Consider the following 20732-nt stretch of genomic DNA (forward strand, 5'->3'; position numbering starts at 1 on the left):
AATATTTAATTGATTTCAGCAGTTGAAATGACAAGTTACAGCACGCTGGACAGCACCACCAAAGCTGAGGCCATGCTTCTGGAGACTTCTCTCCAACCTCTGGCTGTGGAGGAGCGTCTGCTCCGTGGGTTCTGAGTCAGCTGATCTGTCGGTCGAGCCACACCAGTGGATGTAAGCTGTGGGGAGCAGAAATGTGTCTTCAGTTATCATTTTTGCTTCTGACAGTTCAAAATGAGTCAAACTGTATTTCCATAGAATCTTTCCAGATAGCATCAGAGAGAAAAACAGAAAAGTTCCCAAAAGCAGGTTTAAAAGGTTTTTAGCTGCTTTGAGAAGGAACCCAATGAGATGTCAGACTCAGGGGGAGACAGCGCCACAGTTTGGCCACTGATGGAAAAGCTCCGACTCCTTTAGATCTTGTTTGCTGCACAGCCAGCAGATGGCCTCGGGGACCTGCTGGGGCTGCATGGATGTACCCTGGTGCTCATCCATCCAGTTCAATTCAATTCAATTTTATTTATATAGCGCCAAATCACAACATAAGTCGCCTCAAGGTGCTTCATAGATACAGAGAAAAATCCAACAATCATATGACCCCCTATGAGCAAGCACTTTGGCAACAGTGGGAAGGAAAAACTCCCTTTTAACAGGAAGAAACCTCCGGCAGAGCCAGGCTCAGGGAGGGGCGGGGCCATCTGCTGCGACCGGTTGGGGTGAGAGAAGGAAGACAGGATAAAAGACATGCTGTGGAAGAGAGACAGAGGTTAATAACAGATATGATTCAATGCAGAGAGGTCTGTTAACACATAGTGAGTGAGAAAGGTGACTGGAAAGGAAAAACTCAGTGCATCATGGGAATTCCCGGCAGCCTACGTCTATTGCAGCATAACTAAGGGAGGATTCAGGGTCACCTGGTCCAGCCCTAACTATATGCTTTAGCAAAAAGGAAAGTTTGAAGCCTAATCTTGAAAGTAGAGATAGTGTCTGTCTCCTGAATCCAAACTGGAAGCTGGTTCCACAGAAGAGGGGCCTGAAAACTGAAGGCTCTGCCTCCCATTCTACTTTTAAATACTCTAGGAACAACAAGTAGGCCTGCAGAGCGAGAGCGAAGTGCTCTAATAGGGTGATATGGTACTACAAGGTCATTAAGATAAGATGGGGCCTGATTATTTAAGACCTTGTATGTGAGGAGCAGGATTTTGAATTCAATTCTGGATTTAACATGAAGCCAATGAAGGGAAGCCAAAACAGGAGAAATATGCTCTCTTTCTAGTCCCTGTCAGGACTCTTGCTGCAGCATTTTGGATTAGCTGAAGGCTTTTCAGGGAGTTTTTAGGACTTCCTGATAATAATGAATTACAGTCGTCCAGCCTGGAAGTAATAAATGCATGAACTAGTTTTTCAGCGTCACTCTGAGACAGGATATTTCTAACTTTAGAGATGTTGCACAAATGGAAGAACGCAGTCTTACATATTTGTTTAATATGTGCGTTGAAGGACATGTCCTGGTCAAAAATGACTCCAAGGTTCCTCACAGTGTTACTGGAGGCCAAGGTAATGCCATCCAGAGTAAGAATCTGGTTAGATACCATATTTCTAAGCTTTTCAGGGCCGAGTACAATAATCTCAGTTTGATCTGAATTAAGAAGCAGAAAGTTAGCGGCCATCCAGGTCTTTATGTCTTTAAGACATTCCTGCAGTTTAACTCATTGGTGTGTGTTATCTGGCTTCATGGACAGATAGAGCTGGGTGTCATCTGCATAGCAATGTAAATGTATGCTATGTCTTCTAATGATACTGCCTAAGGGAAGCATGTATAATGTAAACAGAAGTAGTACCGTGGTCTATGAAGGGGACGAGGAGTGTAACGGTCCTAATGCTCCTGCGTTGGTCCCAACATAGCCTGTTAGTCTTTAATGCAACGAGCAGACGCGCACACACAGCGATTGTGTTAAAGCTGCAAACGACACAAATCTAAATAGCCAGTCCTCTTCACCAGCCTCAAACATCACTCAGCCAGGGGAAGCTGGTTATACTAGACACCTGCTCAGCCAGGTAAAGGCCCGTGATTGGCCCAAAACACAGATCCCAGAGAATCCCGGGCCCAGAGCGAGACCAGTGTAAAGTTAGCAGATTTTTCAATAACAAAATTCACTTCCTGTATCATGTAGGTGGGAATGCACCCATAAGCATTTTGGTGCAGTCCATTGTTGTACTCGCGGCTGTCAGAAACTTGCGATTCTTTTAATTGAACAAATTGGTAAGCAGTTATGGGAGTTACAGTTCCCGTACCATAATTCCTTTATGTAGCACTTAGAACACATAGCTGGCCCAAGTGCTGTACAGCAGAAGAACAAAAAGTACAATAAATAACTAACAATAGAATAACAGTGTCAGTTACCCACTGAGTCAAAGGCCAGTGTATAAAAATGAGTTTTTAAAAACCACGTCTGAAGTCGACCGCCTACTAGAGGAAGAGCTTCAGGGTCTCCTCTAAGTTTCAGCTGCTCAGCTGACCGGAGTGAACCGTATAAGGCAAATATACCATTTAAGGATTTAAAAACCAGTAAAAGGATTTAAAATAGATCCCAAATTCAAATGGAAGCCAGCGTAAGGAGGTCAGAACTGGAGTAATATGATTTTTAAAACCATTTGAAAACACCTGTCTGGTGCCAGCGACAGGTCCTGGTTTACAGGGTTAAACTCGTCCATTTGGGCCAGTAACTGGTCTCTGTGGGCTCTCCACCATCATCCATAAAAATAATAAACAGAATTGTTGACAAAGGGAATAAACGAAGACAAAGAACCAGTCTGACTTTCTGCAGGCAAAGACGAGGCTCTGACTGTAGTTATACACTCAGAGAACAGATAGCTCCATACAAAGGGACGATACTCGATACCTTTGAAGGGACAGAGGGGGCGACGTGTTTGTTTTTTTTATTTCCGTGCACTCTTCTCGATCCTGACTGAGCGCCTCTGGTCAACCATAAATCTGCTTCCCCCCAGAGTTGCCTGATCATTTGCCAGAATTTCTTTAAGACTGAACAAAAGTCTTGCTCAAGGCTTCCCCTAACTCTCACAGCAGAGGTTTGGTTCATTCAACCATGACCAGAGATGCGTTCTGCCCATTGTTACCGCTCTGCAGCCTCCAGAGTCCACAAGTAAACCAAGCTCCATAGGCCTCTTCTTAGGCCTGTCTGCTTCAGGGATCACCACCACAACACCCACCGACCACTCCACAGGCACAACTCTGGATCGTGATCCATTCAGATCCTCGCCTGCAGTTCTGTAGAAAGTCTTCTGCCTGTGACAGACTCTCACAGGTCACTCTCACTATACTTTTGGGTACGCAGCTCCTGAAGACAACATCCAACATTTTTCCCAAAAGGCTGATTCTGTTCATCTGGACGTTTTCAGTGGGAGAAACGTTTCACGATCGTCTAAGTGACTCCTTCAGTCTCAGCTGACTGCAGGTTTCAACCTTATAAAGAGCACATTTGCACAATGACTGAATCCAGCCCACTGAATGAACAATGGGCTGTGAGGTCGGTTCCTTGAGTGATGAAACGTTTCTCCCACCGAAAACGTCCAGATGAACAGAATCAGCCTTTTGGGATTTACTTACCTGGATGACTGAGCATCAAGACATCCAACATTTTTATTGGAGATTATGTATCGGGATTTCAGGAGCAGGACCACGCCTCCAAACGCTCCTTCCGGCTGTCATCTACAGAGGTTCCCCCAGTTCTGCAAGCCGATCATTCTCGTTTACGTGCCTCACCCTCCCTCTCTCTTTCTTCTCCATTCTTCAACTTCTTCACTTCTATTTAGTGCATTGGGATCTGCCAGGCCCGGGAGCCATCGCCAGTCTCCTTCGAGGCCTTCCCCAAACCGCAGCTCAATTCATGCCAAAGCATCACTTTTACCTACTAAAATGCTGTCAAACCTAAAATGAGGACGTGGGCTCAGTTAGTGAAATGTTATTTCCATGTTAAAGACATGTGGAGACGACACAGTAGCCTGAGTTGGGTTTAGCAGCAGCTGTTCAATGCAGTGTGCCTGGTTAAGAGTCTCTCGTGAGCTCCTATCAGTCACGTCTCCAGCTCCAGGTTGGCTGGCTCATTAGTCACACTGTTTCTTTATGTAGTGAAACCTGAACTGCTTTGTTGCATCAAAGTGTGTTTTTCCCTCCAGGTGAGTCTGGATGCTCGGGTTCGAGAGGTGATCAACAGGAAGATGCAGGATCCGACGCCACACACCTTTGAAGACGCCCAGCTGCAGATCTACACGCTGATGCACAGGGACTCCTACCCACGATTCCTTGCCTCCAACATCTACAAGGCGCTGGTTCATGGCGGCTCCCGTACGCCCTCCGAGTCCTACTCCTAAACATCTTCATCCAACCTGCGCTCTGCCTCCATCCAAATCTTTCAAGCAGTCATCACTCCATCCTCAGCTCTTCCCACGTACTCATCTTCATCGTCTCTCCACTTCATGTTTTCTTCCTTTTAGTCACACTCCTGCTCACTTCTTTCTTCTTTTGTAGTCACCTTCTCTTAATATGGAGATAATCATTTTGAAAACAAGAAAAAAAACCCTGGAAACAGATTTACAATGTTTATAAAAATATATATATTTTTCTCGAATTTGAAATCTTAATCAGGCCTTTGACGTCAGTTAGACCTTGTTATGTGCAGGGTTAGTGCAGTGCAGTGATTAAAAACTAGCAGTTAAATATTAAGACAAACTCCTGGCCAACAGTTTCAGCTCAAACAGATGAATTTTAATAGCAGTGAACTTATTGATTTTAGGTGATTTATGAGTTTTACGTCACTGAAATCAGACTAAGCTGATCCCTGATCCATCCCTGCCTTCCTCCTCCTCACGGTTCACCTCTGCTTTGGTTCATGTTTCCCACCTGCTCCTGAGGGCACCAGCGAATGACACTGAAGTTTTACTGGGGTGATTGTTTTTTCAGTGGGAAAAATATTCACATGTGCCATCAGCTCTTTGTGGATTTTTACCAGCCTTGCTCCTTAGCATCTCCTTTCACAGAGCCAGCTGACTCCACCTCGCACTTCAGGAATGATGCGGTTCAAAGAAAAAGATGAATGCTGCGTCGTTCCCTTTCTCTGTTTTTGAACTGGAAACATGACGCTTCCTGAGACGCTTCATCTTTGGTAGTTCGCTGGATCGATGACTTTACTCCTGACCACAGGGGGGCGCCGCTTCCTCCAACTACTGATTAACAAACGACTACGTGAATATTTTATATCACAGAACTGAACGTGGAACATTTCACCTACTTTTGTTTGCCGTGGTCTCTCCTCGTCCTGGTTTTTCCAGAAGAGGATGACCCAATGAGACTGATTACACCCGACACACACACACAGAGCAATAAAAACACTGGAGTTTAGAAAACACACACAGAATCAGTGCTACTTTACTTACACGGACCGTTCAATAATCAATACTTTCCTTCCATTAATGGTCAGAAAGACACAGATTTGAGTTTCGGAGTAAACGAAGCTGCTGTGACCGCTGTGTCTTTAAAATGAATGGCTAATCAGTAATAATGATTATTGTTCATAACTAGTCTGCAACCAAAAACTACTATCACTGAGAGATGAAATGTAAAGAGTGCAAAGCTGCAGGCGGACGTTTGTGTTGTAATAAATGAACATTGTGTCTGCCTCGTGTCGCAGAGACCATAAGAAGAAGGACCTGTTAAAAGTGACACAGAGGTGGTTTTGTTTGTGCGGGTGGAGAACGCTTCACTGTTTACGACCAAGAATAACGCGCAGGTGAAGTTGGAATTTTACCTTCTTTAAGTCAGACGTACGCTGCCATTACGTGAATGTTTATGGTCGCCACATCTGTTTTCTTACAAATTTATAACAGGCCCTGTAAGTATAGTATCACACACACACACAGACACACACCGGGGCTGCCTACCTGGGCGCTGCTGCTGCTGACCTCTGCGACCTCTCACTTTTGACCTCATCACTGTCTGTGGCTCCTGATTAGCTGCAGGAGGCCACCGGGCTCATCTGTGGTTGGTCCATTCAGGAAGGGGGGCGGGAGGAAATCCCAGGTGCAAAAAAGCAGCCCATGTTGTGAGTCGGACGCTTCCTGCACTGCTTCATGGGAACGCTGGTAGATGGAGGCGGAGGCCACAGGTTCCAAACAGGAGATGCCTCCCTCTTCAGCAGACCAGTCACACGATGCATTTCTCTTCGTATTGTTGATGTTATTTATTTTCTATTTTGTTAAAACTGTGATTTTAATTGTACAAATATAAAGACAAAACTGAAGATCCAACGAGAGGCTGCTTGTTTTGTGACAGAAATGACCTGAGAGGTCAGACAGTGTTCACACCTGTGTTAACACCAAGGACTGAATCAATAAAATCTCCCAGGCTAAAACGCTGTTATTATGATAACTGACCAGCACCGACACACTCTTTTTTTTGTGTGTCCCGTTTGGATCTTTAGCCATCAGAATTGTTGTCTTAAGGCCAAGAAAGATGCCAAGCGAATTTATTTTACCAAGTGGATCATCATGGCCTTGCCATATTGGTCCATTTGATTGACCTTTATAATTATGAATTTATTTTATTTTCATTTTTTAAAGTCGGGACAGACATGACTGCGGGATAGGACAGGGAGAAAGAATGAAAGAAAGAGAGGGAGAGAAAGAAAAATAGAGGAGAGAAGAGACTGTGAGAAAGGGGGAAGAAAGAAAGAAAAACAAACAAAACACCTGGGTCACCTGTATGGAGAAAAAAAAAAACAAGAAAGCAAACAACAAAGAGCAACATAATAAAAACAGCACCATCACAATAAACTAGCTAACAATAGATATCAGTAGATACTAAATATTAAACGATATTGTGCAGCACGCAAGATAGACAGCGCACAATGTGCTTTGAGGCAGCAGCCAAGAAAGCTGTAGTCCGCGTCTGTGAATACCCGTGTGTACACCTGTGTGCATCAGCATGCTTGTATTCCGAAGGTTTCTCCATGTAACGATCTGCTAGGGAGTGTGGGGAGCCACAGCCCCGTCCACCAGGGTATGAAGCAGGTATGGAGGAGATCCAGGCCCCAGACATCCAGAGGCCCCAGAGTACGAGGACCCGAGGAGGACCACTAAAGGGGGGGGGAACCGTGCCACCCTCCTGGGAAGAGCTGAGTAGAGCCCCAAACGAGAGGTCACCCAGCAGCTACGGAGCAGAGGCCAGAGGGGGTTGCAGTGGCTTGCACACACAGATTTCATTAACCATGTCAGGGTGCTAGCTCGCTGGTTTCCCGTGTTCTGATGGTAGGATTTCTTTCTAACCTTCGGCCTCGATGAAGAGGAAAACCTAACTGTGTTTGCAGGGTTGGTGAAGTCGGTCCAGCTGATGTGATGATGAACTTGAGGGTCTACGCTCGCCACAGATCACCAACACGTATATCTGACTTTGTGGTAAAGTCACAGACTTCGCTTTGATCTGTGACAAATCAGGCTGTGTGACAGGAAGCTTTGATGTTTCCATGGATACAGTCTAAAGTCTCACAGCTTAAAAACAAACAGCACTGAGCGCGTTCAGACACAAAATAATTCAAATCTTTAGATGAACCAGTTTCTGCTGCTGTCAGATTATTTTAATTTATTTATCTAAAAAGGGACAGTGCAGTTTAACATAGTCCAAGTACAAAACATGAAACTGATGTAACGCACATAAGTTTATAGCTATTGCTAATTTTCAACAATTTTCCCTTGTTGGGCTTACAATCAAAATAAATACATTTTACAACAACTACAATTAATAGACAATAAATTAAAAAATAAAAATCTGTTAAAAAATAAATATTTTACTTTTAGATTTTGTCTTTTTCAGAGGTGTTGTATTTTTATTTATCCTCATCTGATAAAGCATCTGAGCAGGGGGTGCTCACAGGGATCATTTGATAAGAAACAAGACTGACGTGACGTGTCAAATACCTTTTTTATGTGAGCCTGAAGCAAAGAGCCCGGCTTAACAGAGAAGGCTGGTAATCACGATACCCGTTATCGCTGACTGGAGTTTCAGATTTTAGTCCAGGAAGTCAGAATATATAGAACTTTAGTTCACGGTTAGCTACAGAGCTAATATAAAATCATCAGCACAGGAAGCAGGAGGGTAAGGGTTAAACTGTTCCCAGTAACGATCACGCTGGGTGAAGGATGGAGACAAACACCATTGTAGGACAGGAAGAAGCTTAAAATGACACAAACGTGTCCGTCCACAGCTCGAGGTCAGTCACTAATCTGCTGCTGCCTGGTTTGAATGACTGTGACAAAATCCTGATCCTCAGTGTCGTGTCCAGAACGAGGGGAATTCTTTGGAGTCCAGGACACAACTTCTCTGCTGCTGGGTTAAGGTCAGACACTTTCTAATAAACAGTTCTTAGAGCACAACAGGAGCCAAGAGTACAACTCAATAAAGTTTCCACGAACACAGAAAATAATGAACCAGCTCCCTGAAATCTATAATCTCAGACGGTTTCCACTGAGCACCAATTATGTTCTCTTGACAAAAATAGACTTGTGAAAAGATTCATTTGTACATATGTTATATCTGTTTTCTCTGTCTCTCTTCATGCTCATGTATGGGAAGAGCTCACCGGTGTTTCCACAACAAACACAACAGAATCCTTCTCAGCTCTGTTTCCCCACCACTCTTCATCCTACCCGTCAACACACTTCCAAACACCAGCAGCATTTAGAAAAACAGCACGAGGCCTCTGCTCTTTGTTTAAGTAGTCTGTCTTTTGCTGGATGCTTCGTGGTACAGTGTTAACGTCCACATTTATTCAGATGAATACTGTTTAACTTCTCAAAAGTAAGAGCATGTTGGTCTGTCCAGGCCAGGTTAGATATGCATCCGACTGCCACCATCACAGATCTGTTTAATCTGCCTATCAGCCAACCAGCCTCGTCCGTTTAGACTTGTCCTTGACATTTTGGGGCATGAAGCTCCTTTCGGTTATAGCCTGAAAAATATTTGTTGAGTCTTGGTGGAAAAACCTTTCCCGAGTCTGTGTGAACATTTGTGTTGAATTTGAGGCGTTGAACACCTTCAGGGGTGATATAACCAGGATTAGCAATCATCAGGGTTCACTGGTACTGTAACCAGTCAAGTAGAGGAAGAAGGTTTGTTGTTACTCGTTGGCTGTTTTGCACAAACTAACAATGGGAATTATAATCCATTAAATAGAGGATTAGAGTAACTCTGCAAATAGTCTGAGGGTAAATTAATCTCATTTTCACTGACCGACAGTGAAGATGAACTGTGAAGGCCCTCCAAGGTTTGGAGGCCTATCTCCACCCACCACCACTTCCCCTGCCGGTGGCGGACTCCCTCAGGTGTCGGTGTGTTGGTGGTTCTTTGTGTCTGGGGGTGGGCGTCCGGGTGCACACCGGCTCACTCCTTGGCGGCCGCTTGTCGGGGCCTGGGGCCTGGGGCTCGCTCGGGCCCCTTTGGAGGTGGGGTGCCCCCGGCCTCTCGGCCTAGGGCTCGGTCACTCAGGCGCAGCTGGGGGCCGGCGGAGCTCACGGGCGCGTCACTGCAACTCCCCCTGACTTCTGCTCCGCGGCTGCTGGGCGAGCCCTCATCTGGGACTCTCCTCAGCTCTTACTGGGACAGTGGCGCGGCTGCCCCTCTGTTGGTCTTCCATGGTCTCTTGTGTTCTGGGGGCCTCTGGATGTCTGGAGTTTTGATCTCCTCCATACCCGCTTCACACCCTGGAGGACGGGGCTGTGGCCCCCCCACACTCCCTAGCAGATCATTACATGGAGAAACCTTTGGAATGCAAGCATGCTGATCCACACAGGTATGCACACATGGGTATTCACAGACACGGACTAAAGCTTTCTTGGCTGCTGCCTCAAAGCACACTGTGCACTGTCTATCTTGCGTGCTGCACAATATCGTTTATTACTTAGTAAATACTGATATCTATGACTAGCTAGTTTATTGTGATGGTGCTTTGTTTTCTCTATTATTATGTTGCTCTTTGTTGTTTGCTGTCTCCTCTGTTTGTTTTTGTTTGTTTGTTTGTTTTTTTTCTCCATACAGGTGACCCAGGAGTTTTTTTTTTTTTTCTCTCTCTTCCCCCCCCTTCTCACCGTCTCTTCTCCCCTTTGGTTTTCTTTCTTTCTCTCCCCCTCTCTCTCTCATTCATTCCCCCTGTCCTATTTATTAAAAAAAAAAAAAAAAAAAAAAATGACAAAGGATGAACTGAAGCTCTGCCATCACGTAATGTCGCATACTGCTGTTTCTGATGTCATTTAGAAAAAAAAAAAAAAAAAAAAAAAAAAAGAAGATGAACTGTGAAGGAGTGGAGAGACAATGCTGGTACCTCAACGCTGCACGAGGTCATCGTTCATTCGTCTCGATGAGCTAAAAGTCACACTCAGCTAAACAACCATCAAGATTTTTTTTCCCTACAGGTGGCATGTAAACCAGCCGAATTCTTCTCAGTTCGTATTAATCAACATTTTTCAGATTGGAAGCCAGTCCAACCTACAGAATGACTGAAAACACAACATCATTTATTATAATCAAACCCAAGTGCCGATGACATCGTACCACCACTGACTCAGTCTAACAAGTCTTTGGGGAAATTACAGTGAAAGAAATCATTATGTGATGAAAGTTTTCCCACAAAGAAAGAAATGGTTTCTGGTTCATTTCAAAGGAGACAAACTATTCTGCATTAACTCGAAGCTTCAACTCTCACCACAGACTTTTCATCGACCTGAGGACAGGAGACTGGTGAGGACGGTGCATAATACCTCATTCTGGATCTTCGTCTTTAGCCGGTCCTTTGTTCTCTTAGTGCTATGTTTAAGGTCTTCCTGGAAAACCCACCCACAACCAATCTTCAGCATTCAGGCTGAGGGGACGAGGTTCTGCTCCAAGATTTTAATGGTACATGGCCCTGTACTTTGAAGACACAGGGCCTGTACACTCAGAAAAACGACTTCAAGCAAGTTTCCACTTCCATGCCCAACGGTGGGGATGCTGTTCTTTGGGTCATACGGCGGGTAGAGCTCAGTTCCATTTTGGTTTCATCTGACCACAGCACTTGCTCACCCGGCTTTCCTGAATCATTTAGATGTTCACTGCAAACGTCAGATGGGCCTGCTTGAACATTTCAGTCCAATTTCTGAATACTCAAACTCAATGCCTCACCAAGTTCATGGTGGTCGTCTTTTACTTCATTCCAGCCATGGGCAGGTCTACGGTGGGAACCGGAATTCTAGCTGGGTTGTAAAGGCTCAAATACTCATTTCAGCCAATAACATGACATTAGTTTTGTCTAATGTGTTTCTCTAGATTTTTGGTTGATATTCTGCGTCTCTCCATTCAAATGAAATTCTAAAAGAAAGCCTGCCGATTTCTTTGTGAGTAAACTTCAAGGTTCACCAGGGGGCAGGGATGGTTTCCCTTTTTATTGATGATGGTGATTTCTGAAGCCAAAACAATAAAAACAGCGATTCGATGGTCTTCATCCAAGAGCAGATTTAATATGTTCAGCACATCATGGCAAAGAAAGACACACTATGAGCTGTGATTTGAATCTGGCTCAAGCGTCTTCAGAAAGGAAGTCTCAGTCATCAATACAAAACCAATTCAACCAATGGACAACATCAGCTGGCTTTTGTCTCTCCAAATACATTGCAGCATTTAGTTTGATATATAAAAAGAAATTACACCAAAAAAATAAAAAATAAAAAAAACTTCAATAACTTCAATTTGCTTCTTGACAGAAGAATAAACAGCCGAGTTTTCTTCAACAGAACTGAAAGACAAATACAAAGAGACACCTCAATCAGACCCAATGCAGAGAAACCTGAAACAGTCAGAAACAGATCCGACTGTCACCTGGCCCTAAACAGACACTATGAATCTCAGCACCTCAGAAATCAGAGGCAGAAGCTCAGTGGAAAAAGATCAAAGTGCACACCTGCAGTGGAAAAACACACCACAGAGCTAACAAACAAATGCAGATCTGGTAACTCAAATCTTTTCGCTTTGAGCAGCTTGAGGCAGCTGCTGTTGTGATTTGGCATTTTATAAATGAAAATGAATTGAACTGAAGCTTTGCTCTTCTCATAAATCACCTGCTTCTCCATTTAGTTGCTTCACTTTGACCTGAGTCAGCAGCTAAATCAGCTAGGTCGGGGTGAGAGGGTATGGTAAGATCAGAAGGTCAGGTAAAGAAGGTTAGCATGCAGATAGAGCTGAGAGGAAGAGGGGGAAGCTGTAATTCAGCCTCTGCTGCCACCATCTGGAGGCAGAAGCTGCAAACCTGAGCTCAAACATTCAAAGCAACAGACAGTGCACAAGACAAGTGAACAAAAGCTCCACAAAAGAGGAAGACTTCAGAGAGGATTCATGGATGTACTGAAGGAAGGAGGGTGGGTGTGACTACTGTGTAGACCTCTAAGAAGGGTGATGAGAAAGAGGGTAGGTCGATTAGCTATTTATCAAATATTTGCAGAAGAGAAACTTTTATATGGCCCTAAATATTTCCAAGACAGCGCTGTCTGTAACACTGATCAGTGTCAACGCCAGTCCACATGTCCTGTGTATTTCTCAGAGTCAGGGGCCTTACCTTCCATCGGTTGCCGCAGTCGTTACACAAAACAAAAGTGGTCATGGGCTCATCAGCGCTGCGGGTCTGCACCTGAACACGAGAATGAGGTGGTGAAAACTGGTCAGAGAACAGCGACCATCAGCCTGAAGATGTGCTCATACCTGTGTGTACGTGCAGCTCTTTCCATGACACTTGCTGCAGATAAACATGTCCGTCTCAGTTCCTCCGACCTTGGAAAGCTGATGCTGTCTGATCGACTCTTTTGTCAGAGCCTCTCTCATCTGCTTCAGCTCTGCACTCGCCATTTCCTGCGCGCGCGCGCACACACACACACACACACACACACACACACACACACACACACACACACACACACACACCTTCATTCGACCCACTGACTCCACTCCTTTTTGTAGTTATCCAGTTTACATTCATACAAACCACCGCTGCACAAATGGGGATTCTTACCGTTTCACTCTATAAGCTCAGTGGGCTCTTGACCTCATCTCACTAACGTGAAACTAAAACAAATTACTTCCCATTTAGACTTTCAGAATAAAACAATATTAGGCCTATAAATATTTTGCCAGAGACAACTTTTTTCTAATTTAGGCTCTGTAAATCACCACAATCAATTTAAAATGAAACAACTGAGATGCAGGTGAAGTGCAGACTTTCAGTTTAATTCAATGGTTTGAACAAAAAGATTGCATAAATGTGAGGAACTAAAGCATTTTAATGCAATCAAACACAAAACAGAAAAGTAATCGGACCAATTACATATAATAAAATGTTCATTTCTTATACTTGGTTGAAGACCCTCTGCCTGAAGTCTTGGACATCACCAGATGCTGCTTTTTAACGCTCTGCAGGCCTTTACTGCAGCAACTTTCACTTCCTGTTTGTGGGCCTTTCTGTCTGACTCCAACCAGTGAAACGCTCAGTTGGGCTAAGATCAGCTGACTGACTTGGCCCTTGAAGAATTTTCCAATAAACTCCTGGCTGTGTGTTTCGGGTCATCTGTATTATGAAACACACTGACTCTGACTGCACGTAGACAGTCTGTCTCTGAACACCTCAGGAGTTCGTTCTGCTGCTTCGGTCACATCATCATAAACACTCATGTCTAGGGATGGGTATTGATAAGATTTTCACGATTCCGATTCCATTTTCGATTCTGTTTAACGATTCGATTCTTTATCGATTCTTTTTAAAAAGGAGGACACTAAGGTCGACTAGCTTAGAACTTTGTTTTATATCTTCTCTTTGAACAAGATAGAAATTTAGGAGTAACATGGCCTTACAAACCCAACAGTGAGATCTTAAGAGATCCAGCCTGCGGCTCTTCAATGGGGTGTCACAGGGTCCCCAGGAAAAAACATTGTAAATGTAAAATAATAAAATAAATATTCTTCTGTAGCAATAACAAAGTATAACATAAATTATTCTGTAGCAATTACACAAGAATATCCAGTAATGTCCCTGCCTACAATTACACACATTCACTTACTGAAAATCATCTGCTGTGGCAAACGGGTGCAAGCCTTTGACCACAAACTGAGTCACTGCTCGGTGACGTTCGTCTATCCTGCCTGAAAGGAGACGCTACCGGCAGACTGCAGCGAGAACTGCCAGCATCTGAGCCAGACTCTGTCTGTCTCATCATGGTCACTAAATGCACAGTAATGGCAGGTTTGTAATAAGGCAGATCGCGCTAACATAATATGCACTGTTAGTTGATTATTTACCTGCCGCATTAACGGGAGAGGATGTGCAAACGTTACCGCTGCTGCTGGGTTGAGATTCACGAGTCCAGAATTAAAAACACGACATTCATTTAAGGTCATCGCGTGTTTTGTGAGCAAATGCTTTTGCATATTCGTAGTGTTTCCTCCCTTAAATGAAATATTTACTTTGCAAGTATTGCAAGTTGCCCTGTCGTCATCTGTTCTCGTAAAGTATAACCAAACTTTTGAGCGTTTGAGCCGCCGTGTTTCCTGCCAGGTAAATGACGCTCCACAACGTGGTGACGTCATTCGGGGCGACTGGAATCGATAAGGGAATCGTTTGCAAAAATGGCAAACTATTCCAAGGAACTGAAACAGTGGGAACCGGTTCTCAACAAGAACCGGGTTTCGATACCCATCCCTACTCGTATCCCAGTGCCACTGGCAGCCATGCACGTCCAAACCATCACACTACCTCCACCGTGTGTTACAGATGATGCTGTATGCTTTGGATCACGAGCTGTTCCACGCCTTCTCCATACTTTTCTCTTGATCTTGGCCTCATCTGTCCAAAGAATGTTTTCCCAGAGCTGTGCCGGCGTTTTTAGACGTTTGTAGCCGATCGAGCCTTTCTATTCTCGGGGCTTATGAATGGTTGCACCCTGCAGTGAACCCTCTGTGCTTTCTGTCATACAGTCTGCTCTTTATGCTGCACTTGGGTATCGACACGCCTTCCTCCTGGAGAGTGTTGTTCCCTTGGCTGACGTTGTGAAGAGGTTTCTCTGCACCGTGATTCTGCGAGCATCCACCACCGTTGTCTTCCATGGACGTCCAGGTCTTTTTGCCTTGCTGAGTTCACCAGTGCTCGCTTTCTTTCTCAGGATGATTTTGTCACTCCTAATATTGCAGCAATTTCTCAGACGGTTTGTCTTTGTTTGTTTCAGAGCTGCATTGACTGCATGATGTCTGTTCACAGCAAAATCTTCCAAATGCAAGAACCAAACATCAAATCAAATCTTTAATCTTCTTCACTGATGATGACATGACGAAGGAATTGCCCACACCAGGGGTCAGTAACCTTTAACACCCAAAGAGCCATTTGGACCCAGTTTCCACGCAAAAGAAAACACTGGGAGCCGCAAATACTTTTTGACATCTAAAATGAAAATAACACTGCATATATTGGTTTTTTTTTTTTACCTTTATGCTTCAACTAAGGTGTGTTGCTTATGAATCCATGAAGTGGTATGGAGAAAATTACATTATGTAATTAACACATTTTGAACTCTTAAAGAAATATAACAAAAGGAAACACCCAGCTGAACTAAAGTGATCCAGCAAACAAAAACTGTGAGCCGCCACCCTCATATCGCCTTTGGGCTTTTGGAGCCTTGACCTGACTTTGGAAAAAAGCACTATGCTGCTAAAAAAAAATGAAAAATAGATATTTGCAAAATTCTGCCTACATATGTATTTTACCAGGTTAATGGGTGTGGCAGGGCGTGGTCTGCAGTGCCGCTGCAGAGGAGGCGGACGCACCTGAGAGTCACCCGCAATCACGCCTCGCCGCCTTAACCTCTGTGCTATCTGGCTCAAGCGATGGGAGTTCGCCTTGTAATCGGAAGGTTGCCGGTTCGAGCCCCGGCTTGGACAGTCTCGGTCGTTGTGTCCTTGGGCGAGACACTTCACCCGTTGCCTACTGGTGGTGGTCAGAGGGCCCGGTGGCGCCAGTGTCCGGCAGCCTCGCCTCTGTCAGTGCGCCCCAGGGTGGCTGTGGCTACAATGTAACTGCCATCACCAGTGTGTGAATGACTGGATATGTAAAGCGCTTTGGGGTCCTTAGGGACTAGTAAAGCGCTATATAAATACAGGCCATCTACCATCTATCTGTGCTGCTGTGTTGGTATGTGTTGGGCTGTGAGCTTTAACACCGACTGTATGCGTACAGCAACCGTGTGTGAAAAGTGGTCAATAAAGAGATGCTGAAAAGCGTGTTCATGCAAACATTGTCGGATCTGCCGTGATATGTTTACAATGGGACTTCTGCTCCTGAACCTCTGCACACAGCGTCTGCAAATCGTGGCTTCCATCTTTACGCAGGACTGTAAGCTGTCATCTGTGAGGCATGAGCGGTGTTTGTTTTTAACATAGTTCACGGTGGAGAACAGCTGCTGACATAATGTGGATCCGAAGATCCATAACTGGCCTACCTGGGGTTGAAAGTCTCGATGCACGACGTTTCTGCGGGTACACCGGCTTCCGCGAGTGTGACGCTTATTTTGAGCGATGAAAAATAATAAAATATAATTTTATTTTTATATTTCAAAATCACAATAATCTTCCAATTTAGAACTACAAGTTAAAAAAAGAACTAAATACAAGTAAAACACACTTCAGCTAAATACTTCTAATTTATTTTACCCAAACCACGCGGAGTCGCAGTACAAGGACTAAAGAGCCGCAGGTTGCCGACCCCTGGCCCACACCATCCATCGGCCTTTCAGACGATTGTCCGATTACTTTTGGTCCCTTTAAATAGAGGGTGGCACATGTTAAAGAGCTGAAACTCTTAAATCCTTCATCCAGTTTCAATGTGGATACCCTCGAATGAAAGCTGAGAGTCTGCACATTATGTCCTTTATACAATAAAAAACAGGTTAAAAAAAAAACAAAAAAAACCTTGTGTCAGTGTCCAAATATATATGGATGTAACTGTAGAAGTAATAAAGGGTTATACAGTTACACTGCACTGTATCGTGAAACTCCGCCCCTGACCCCTATTTAAAGAGGAAGACGCACTGACCTCAGCAGTCATACAGGCGATGCGATGTGGCGAGATGTTTCCACACAGTACGTTGCGGCGCAGTTCTGGGTTCTTCTGGTCTTTCAGGTTGGAGATTCGACTTCGTAGACGGGTTTTATATTTCATGTCTGTCGACTTAAACTCCTGGAAGATCTGTGCACATGGCGAGCCGTCAAGGATCAAGAGTGTGTGCGAAATGTGTTGGAACTGGAAAAACGTGCAGAACATTTATTGTAGTGCTGCTGGTGTTCATTAATACTGAAGCTTTTATGTAATCATGAATGAAATCTGCTCCAGTAAAGTGAGATCCTTCCTGTGAGGATGCTCCCGCCGACACTGTTCAGTGGTCAGGTTTCAGCAATAGCAACACGAAAGGATATGTTCTTCGATTTGAGCCGCCAGGTGCTCGCAGTCCACTCTGATGGCCTTGTGGTCATCTAAAACACAAACATTGGTTAGCTTCATGCTTGTAAACAGCACCACAAACACCTGACTATCAACTCTGACAGATTCCAGGTCTTTGTGTAAACAGGAGATTACTGAAACACAGATTCCTCATTTAGACAGTGATACGATCAGATTAATCTGATCAAGGCAGGGTTCAGAGTCTGAAAAGATCCAGACTTCATTATCTTCTCACCGTCCGTCTGCAGCGCCGCTACCAGCAGCTCTCGACTCTTGCTTCTCACGCAGCCCATGGTTACGGGGGCAGGGGGGAAGGAGGTGACCTGAGAGAGGGTGGTGGTAGTTGGGGAAGTGGGGGTGGATGGGGGCCCCTCAGAAGATTTACTGCTGAGGAGGAGGAGAGAGGAAGAGTTCTTATTTGACTGAAACTTTCTCCTGATCGCAAACATGTAAACAAGCTGACGCCGCCGCCAGTGTGCAACAGACCCTTTTTCACTGCTGCCATAATCCTTGGAGGTGGATGAAGACCTCACCGGAGAGCCGTCCTTTTTCTTCTCCTCTGAACCCTCTGTCAGATAAAAACTAACAAATGACTGCAGCCATAATTCTACTTCCTGTTTGTACACTCGGGATTACGGTTTCTAACACTTGATGATGCAACTTAAATCATGCGAACTGACAAGTGTCACCTGGAGACACATTATATGTCACGTTTCGGTTTTTCTTTACCCACCCAGCAGTTTCTTCCAGGACTTGATGAGAGTTTTGGCTAAAGTCTGAACTTCTTCGTCTGAACTTTGTTTCCTCACAGCGTTCACCGACATACCCACTCTGGTAGACTACACACACACACACACACACACACGTTTCTGCAGCGCTTTAAATGAAAACATTCACAGCAATGATAAATGGATTTGGTCTAGTGTATTCATAAACCTCGTGGACTTTAATCTCACCGGTGTGTTACTGCACACTGAAAGTCATAAACACCGAGTCCTGTGTTACCTTCAGTTCAGTTAAATCAGACACGCAAGTGAATTTCAGGCTTTTTCGTATCACCATATTGTTTGTGGAGTTGCTCACCTGCAGTGTCTCCAGAGACATGTTGATGTTCTTCAGTTCTCTCAGCAGGTCCAGAGCATTGTCCTGTAAACAGAACCACCATTTTATTGTACCTAGTCGTTTACTAAATAAACGTGTTGTGAAAAACTGTAAGAAGGTTTCTGTCTGAATGTTAAAAAACTATTAAAGTTTTTCAGTAAAGCTTCACATTTGAATCTCGAGTCCTCACTAAGACCAAAAAAAGTGGACCACACCAGTCCAGCTCCGAGGTCTTTACACTGGCTGCCTGTCCGTCAGAGGATAGACTTTAAAGTCCTGATGCTGGTCTATAAAGCTCTGAATGGTTTAGGACCAAAATACATCAATGACCTCCTGACCCAGTATGAACCTTCCAGATCCCTCAGGTCATCTGGATCCGGTCTTTTATCAGTTCCCAGAGTCAGAACCAGACACGGTGAAGCTGCATTCAGCTTTTATGCTCCTTATATCTGGAACAAACTCCCAGAAAGCCTCAGATCAGCTGAAACACTCAGTTTATTTAAATCCAGGTTGAAGACTCACCTGTTCTCAGCTGCATTTGAATAAAGCACCAAATCCACACTTTTAAGCTTAAATTTCAAAACTTACATTTAACTACTGATTTTATCTATTGTTCTGATTTTATATACTGTTTTGTTTGTTTGTTTATTAGTTTGTTTGTTTGCATGTTTTAATCAATTTTAAATCATGCTTTTTATTGTTTGTGTTTCTAATGTCTCTGTAAAGCGCTTTGAATCACCTTGTTGTTGAATTGTGCTATACAAATAAACTCGCCTTGCCTTTGTGCAATACTATTTTTCTTTGGTCAGCACACCTTTACATTCAGGTGGAATAAAAACACAGCTAATATTTCTTTTATCTTTTACCTCTTTGATAACAAACAAAGTTTCACCAAGAACTCAAGGAGCTGCATGACAAGACGACAGACAAACAGAAGAAAGTTCAGTACAGTCAAAGAGCGCAAGTTAAGCAAAAGAGAGTAACAGCAGAAAGCAGGACAAGACTGCTCAAAGAAGTCCTGCCATTAATTAATGCTTCGATCTTAAATATGATCAACCTATCTCTAATAATCGGCTATGTACCACAGGCCTTCAAGCTGGCTGTAGTTAAACCTTTACTCAAAAAGCATCTCTAGACCCAGCAGTCTTAGCTAATTATAGGCCAATCTCCAACCTTCCTTTCATATCAAACATCCTTGAAAGAGTAGTTGTCAAACAGCTAACAGATCATCTGCAGAGCAATGGTTTATTTGAAGAGTTTCAGTCAGGTTTCAGAGCTCATCACAGCACAGAAACAGTATCAAGCCTACAGCCTCTCCGTCAGTCCAGCCTCGGAGGTCTGTCTGCATCATGCTGCACACGTTGGTCACATTTGGAGTTCAGGAAACTACAGTTTGAATATTTTGTGCCATGTAATGACATCACTAATCACCTGACTGCAGGTGATGAGCTCTGAGCTGATTCCAGGTGTGTCCGTTTGAAATCTGAACTGTGTCATGATTTCACAGTGTTACCTGCCTCGCTCACCATCACCTGTCGGCCGCTTTCACTCACCGTGCTCTTCTTCTGCACCATTTTATCCAACTTTCTGGCGATGCGCTCCACTTCCTGATCCTTCACCATGTCTGCGGCTGCCTCTGCGTCACTGCCCTGCAGAGGAAAGCTCCATGGATGGAGCGCAAACTCTTCTCCGTCCTCTTCTCTCCTCTCACGGCCGGTCGTTGTGTGCGAGGCATTGTGGGAGATGGAGTCTTCTTGTCTCTCCAGGTTAACGTTCTTCTTCTTTTTCTTACTTTGGTTGGCAAAAAACAAAACGGCGCATTACCGCCTCCAACTGGTGTGGAGTGTGAACTGGACCGTCGCTCAAAAAAACCCCAAACAAACAAATTCTCCCGAGCGATTTACCCTCTTTTACAAACTGGAATAAGGCCTGATAACTTTCACTTCATGGGTCCTTTTGCAGTAAATCAATAAGATCCAGTTTCATTTACATATCACTGAGGTTTCCTTCATTTCTTGCCTTACCATACTCGTTATCTCTGTCTGACAGAGGCTAATACCCAGGTCC

General features: G+C 44.3%; 2 protein-coding genes across 10 annotated transcripts in view; one reads left to right on the top strand and one right to left on the bottom strand.

Annotated features, from left to right (window-relative positions):
- rgs19 (regulator of G protein signaling 19) overlaps positions 1–8358 on the top strand; it is a 53942-nt gene extending 45584 nt beyond the window's left edge. For 3 of the 7 annotated variants that reach the window (XM_085393607.1, XM_085393606.1, XM_085393605.1), the window contains one exon: positions 4195–8358. In XM_085393607.1, the coding sequence (XP_085249733.1) occupies positions 4195–4389 (195 nt within the window). In that variant the 3' untranslated portion in view covers positions 4390–8358. The remainder of the gene's footprint in view (positions 1–4194) is intronic. The other 4 variants (XM_085393608.1, XM_085393611.1, XM_085393609.1 and 1 more) reach the window with 2 other exon arrangements.
- tcea2 (transcription elongation factor A (SII), 2) lies at positions 36–20406 on the bottom strand. Of its 3 annotated transcripts, none has more exons than XM_085393603.1 (10): positions 20219–20406; positions 18648–18710; positions 18298–18403; positions 18051–18132; positions 17800–17948; positions 17539–17596; positions 17160–17313; positions 12791–12937; positions 12648–12719; positions 36–176 (listed from the first exon to the last, which is right to left on the bottom strand). In XM_085393603.1, exons 1-10 carry the CDS (start codon positions 20285–20287, stop codon positions 36–38), a joined length of 1041 nt encoding a protein of 346 aa, XP_085249729.1. In that variant the 5' UTR covers positions 20288–20406. The 3 variants fall into 3 exon arrangements, with proteins under 3 accessions (XP_085249729.1, XP_085249728.1, XP_085249730.1); XM_085393602.1 differs by having other exon boundaries at positions 17800–17951; XM_085393604.1 differs by lacking the exon at positions 36–176 and adding an exon at positions 11715–11831 and having other exon boundaries at positions 17800–17951.
- Positions 20407–20732: the final 326 nt, after the last annotated feature.

This window comes from Rhamphochromis longiceps, linkage group LG20 (assembly GCF_057381845.1).
Source record: "Rhamphochromis longiceps isolate RC_006_pf linkage group LG20, R_longiceps_female_GT1.1, whole genome shotgun sequence".
Lineage (NCBI taxonomy): Eukaryota > Metazoa > Chordata > Actinopteri > Cichliformes > Cichlidae > Rhamphochromis > Rhamphochromis longiceps.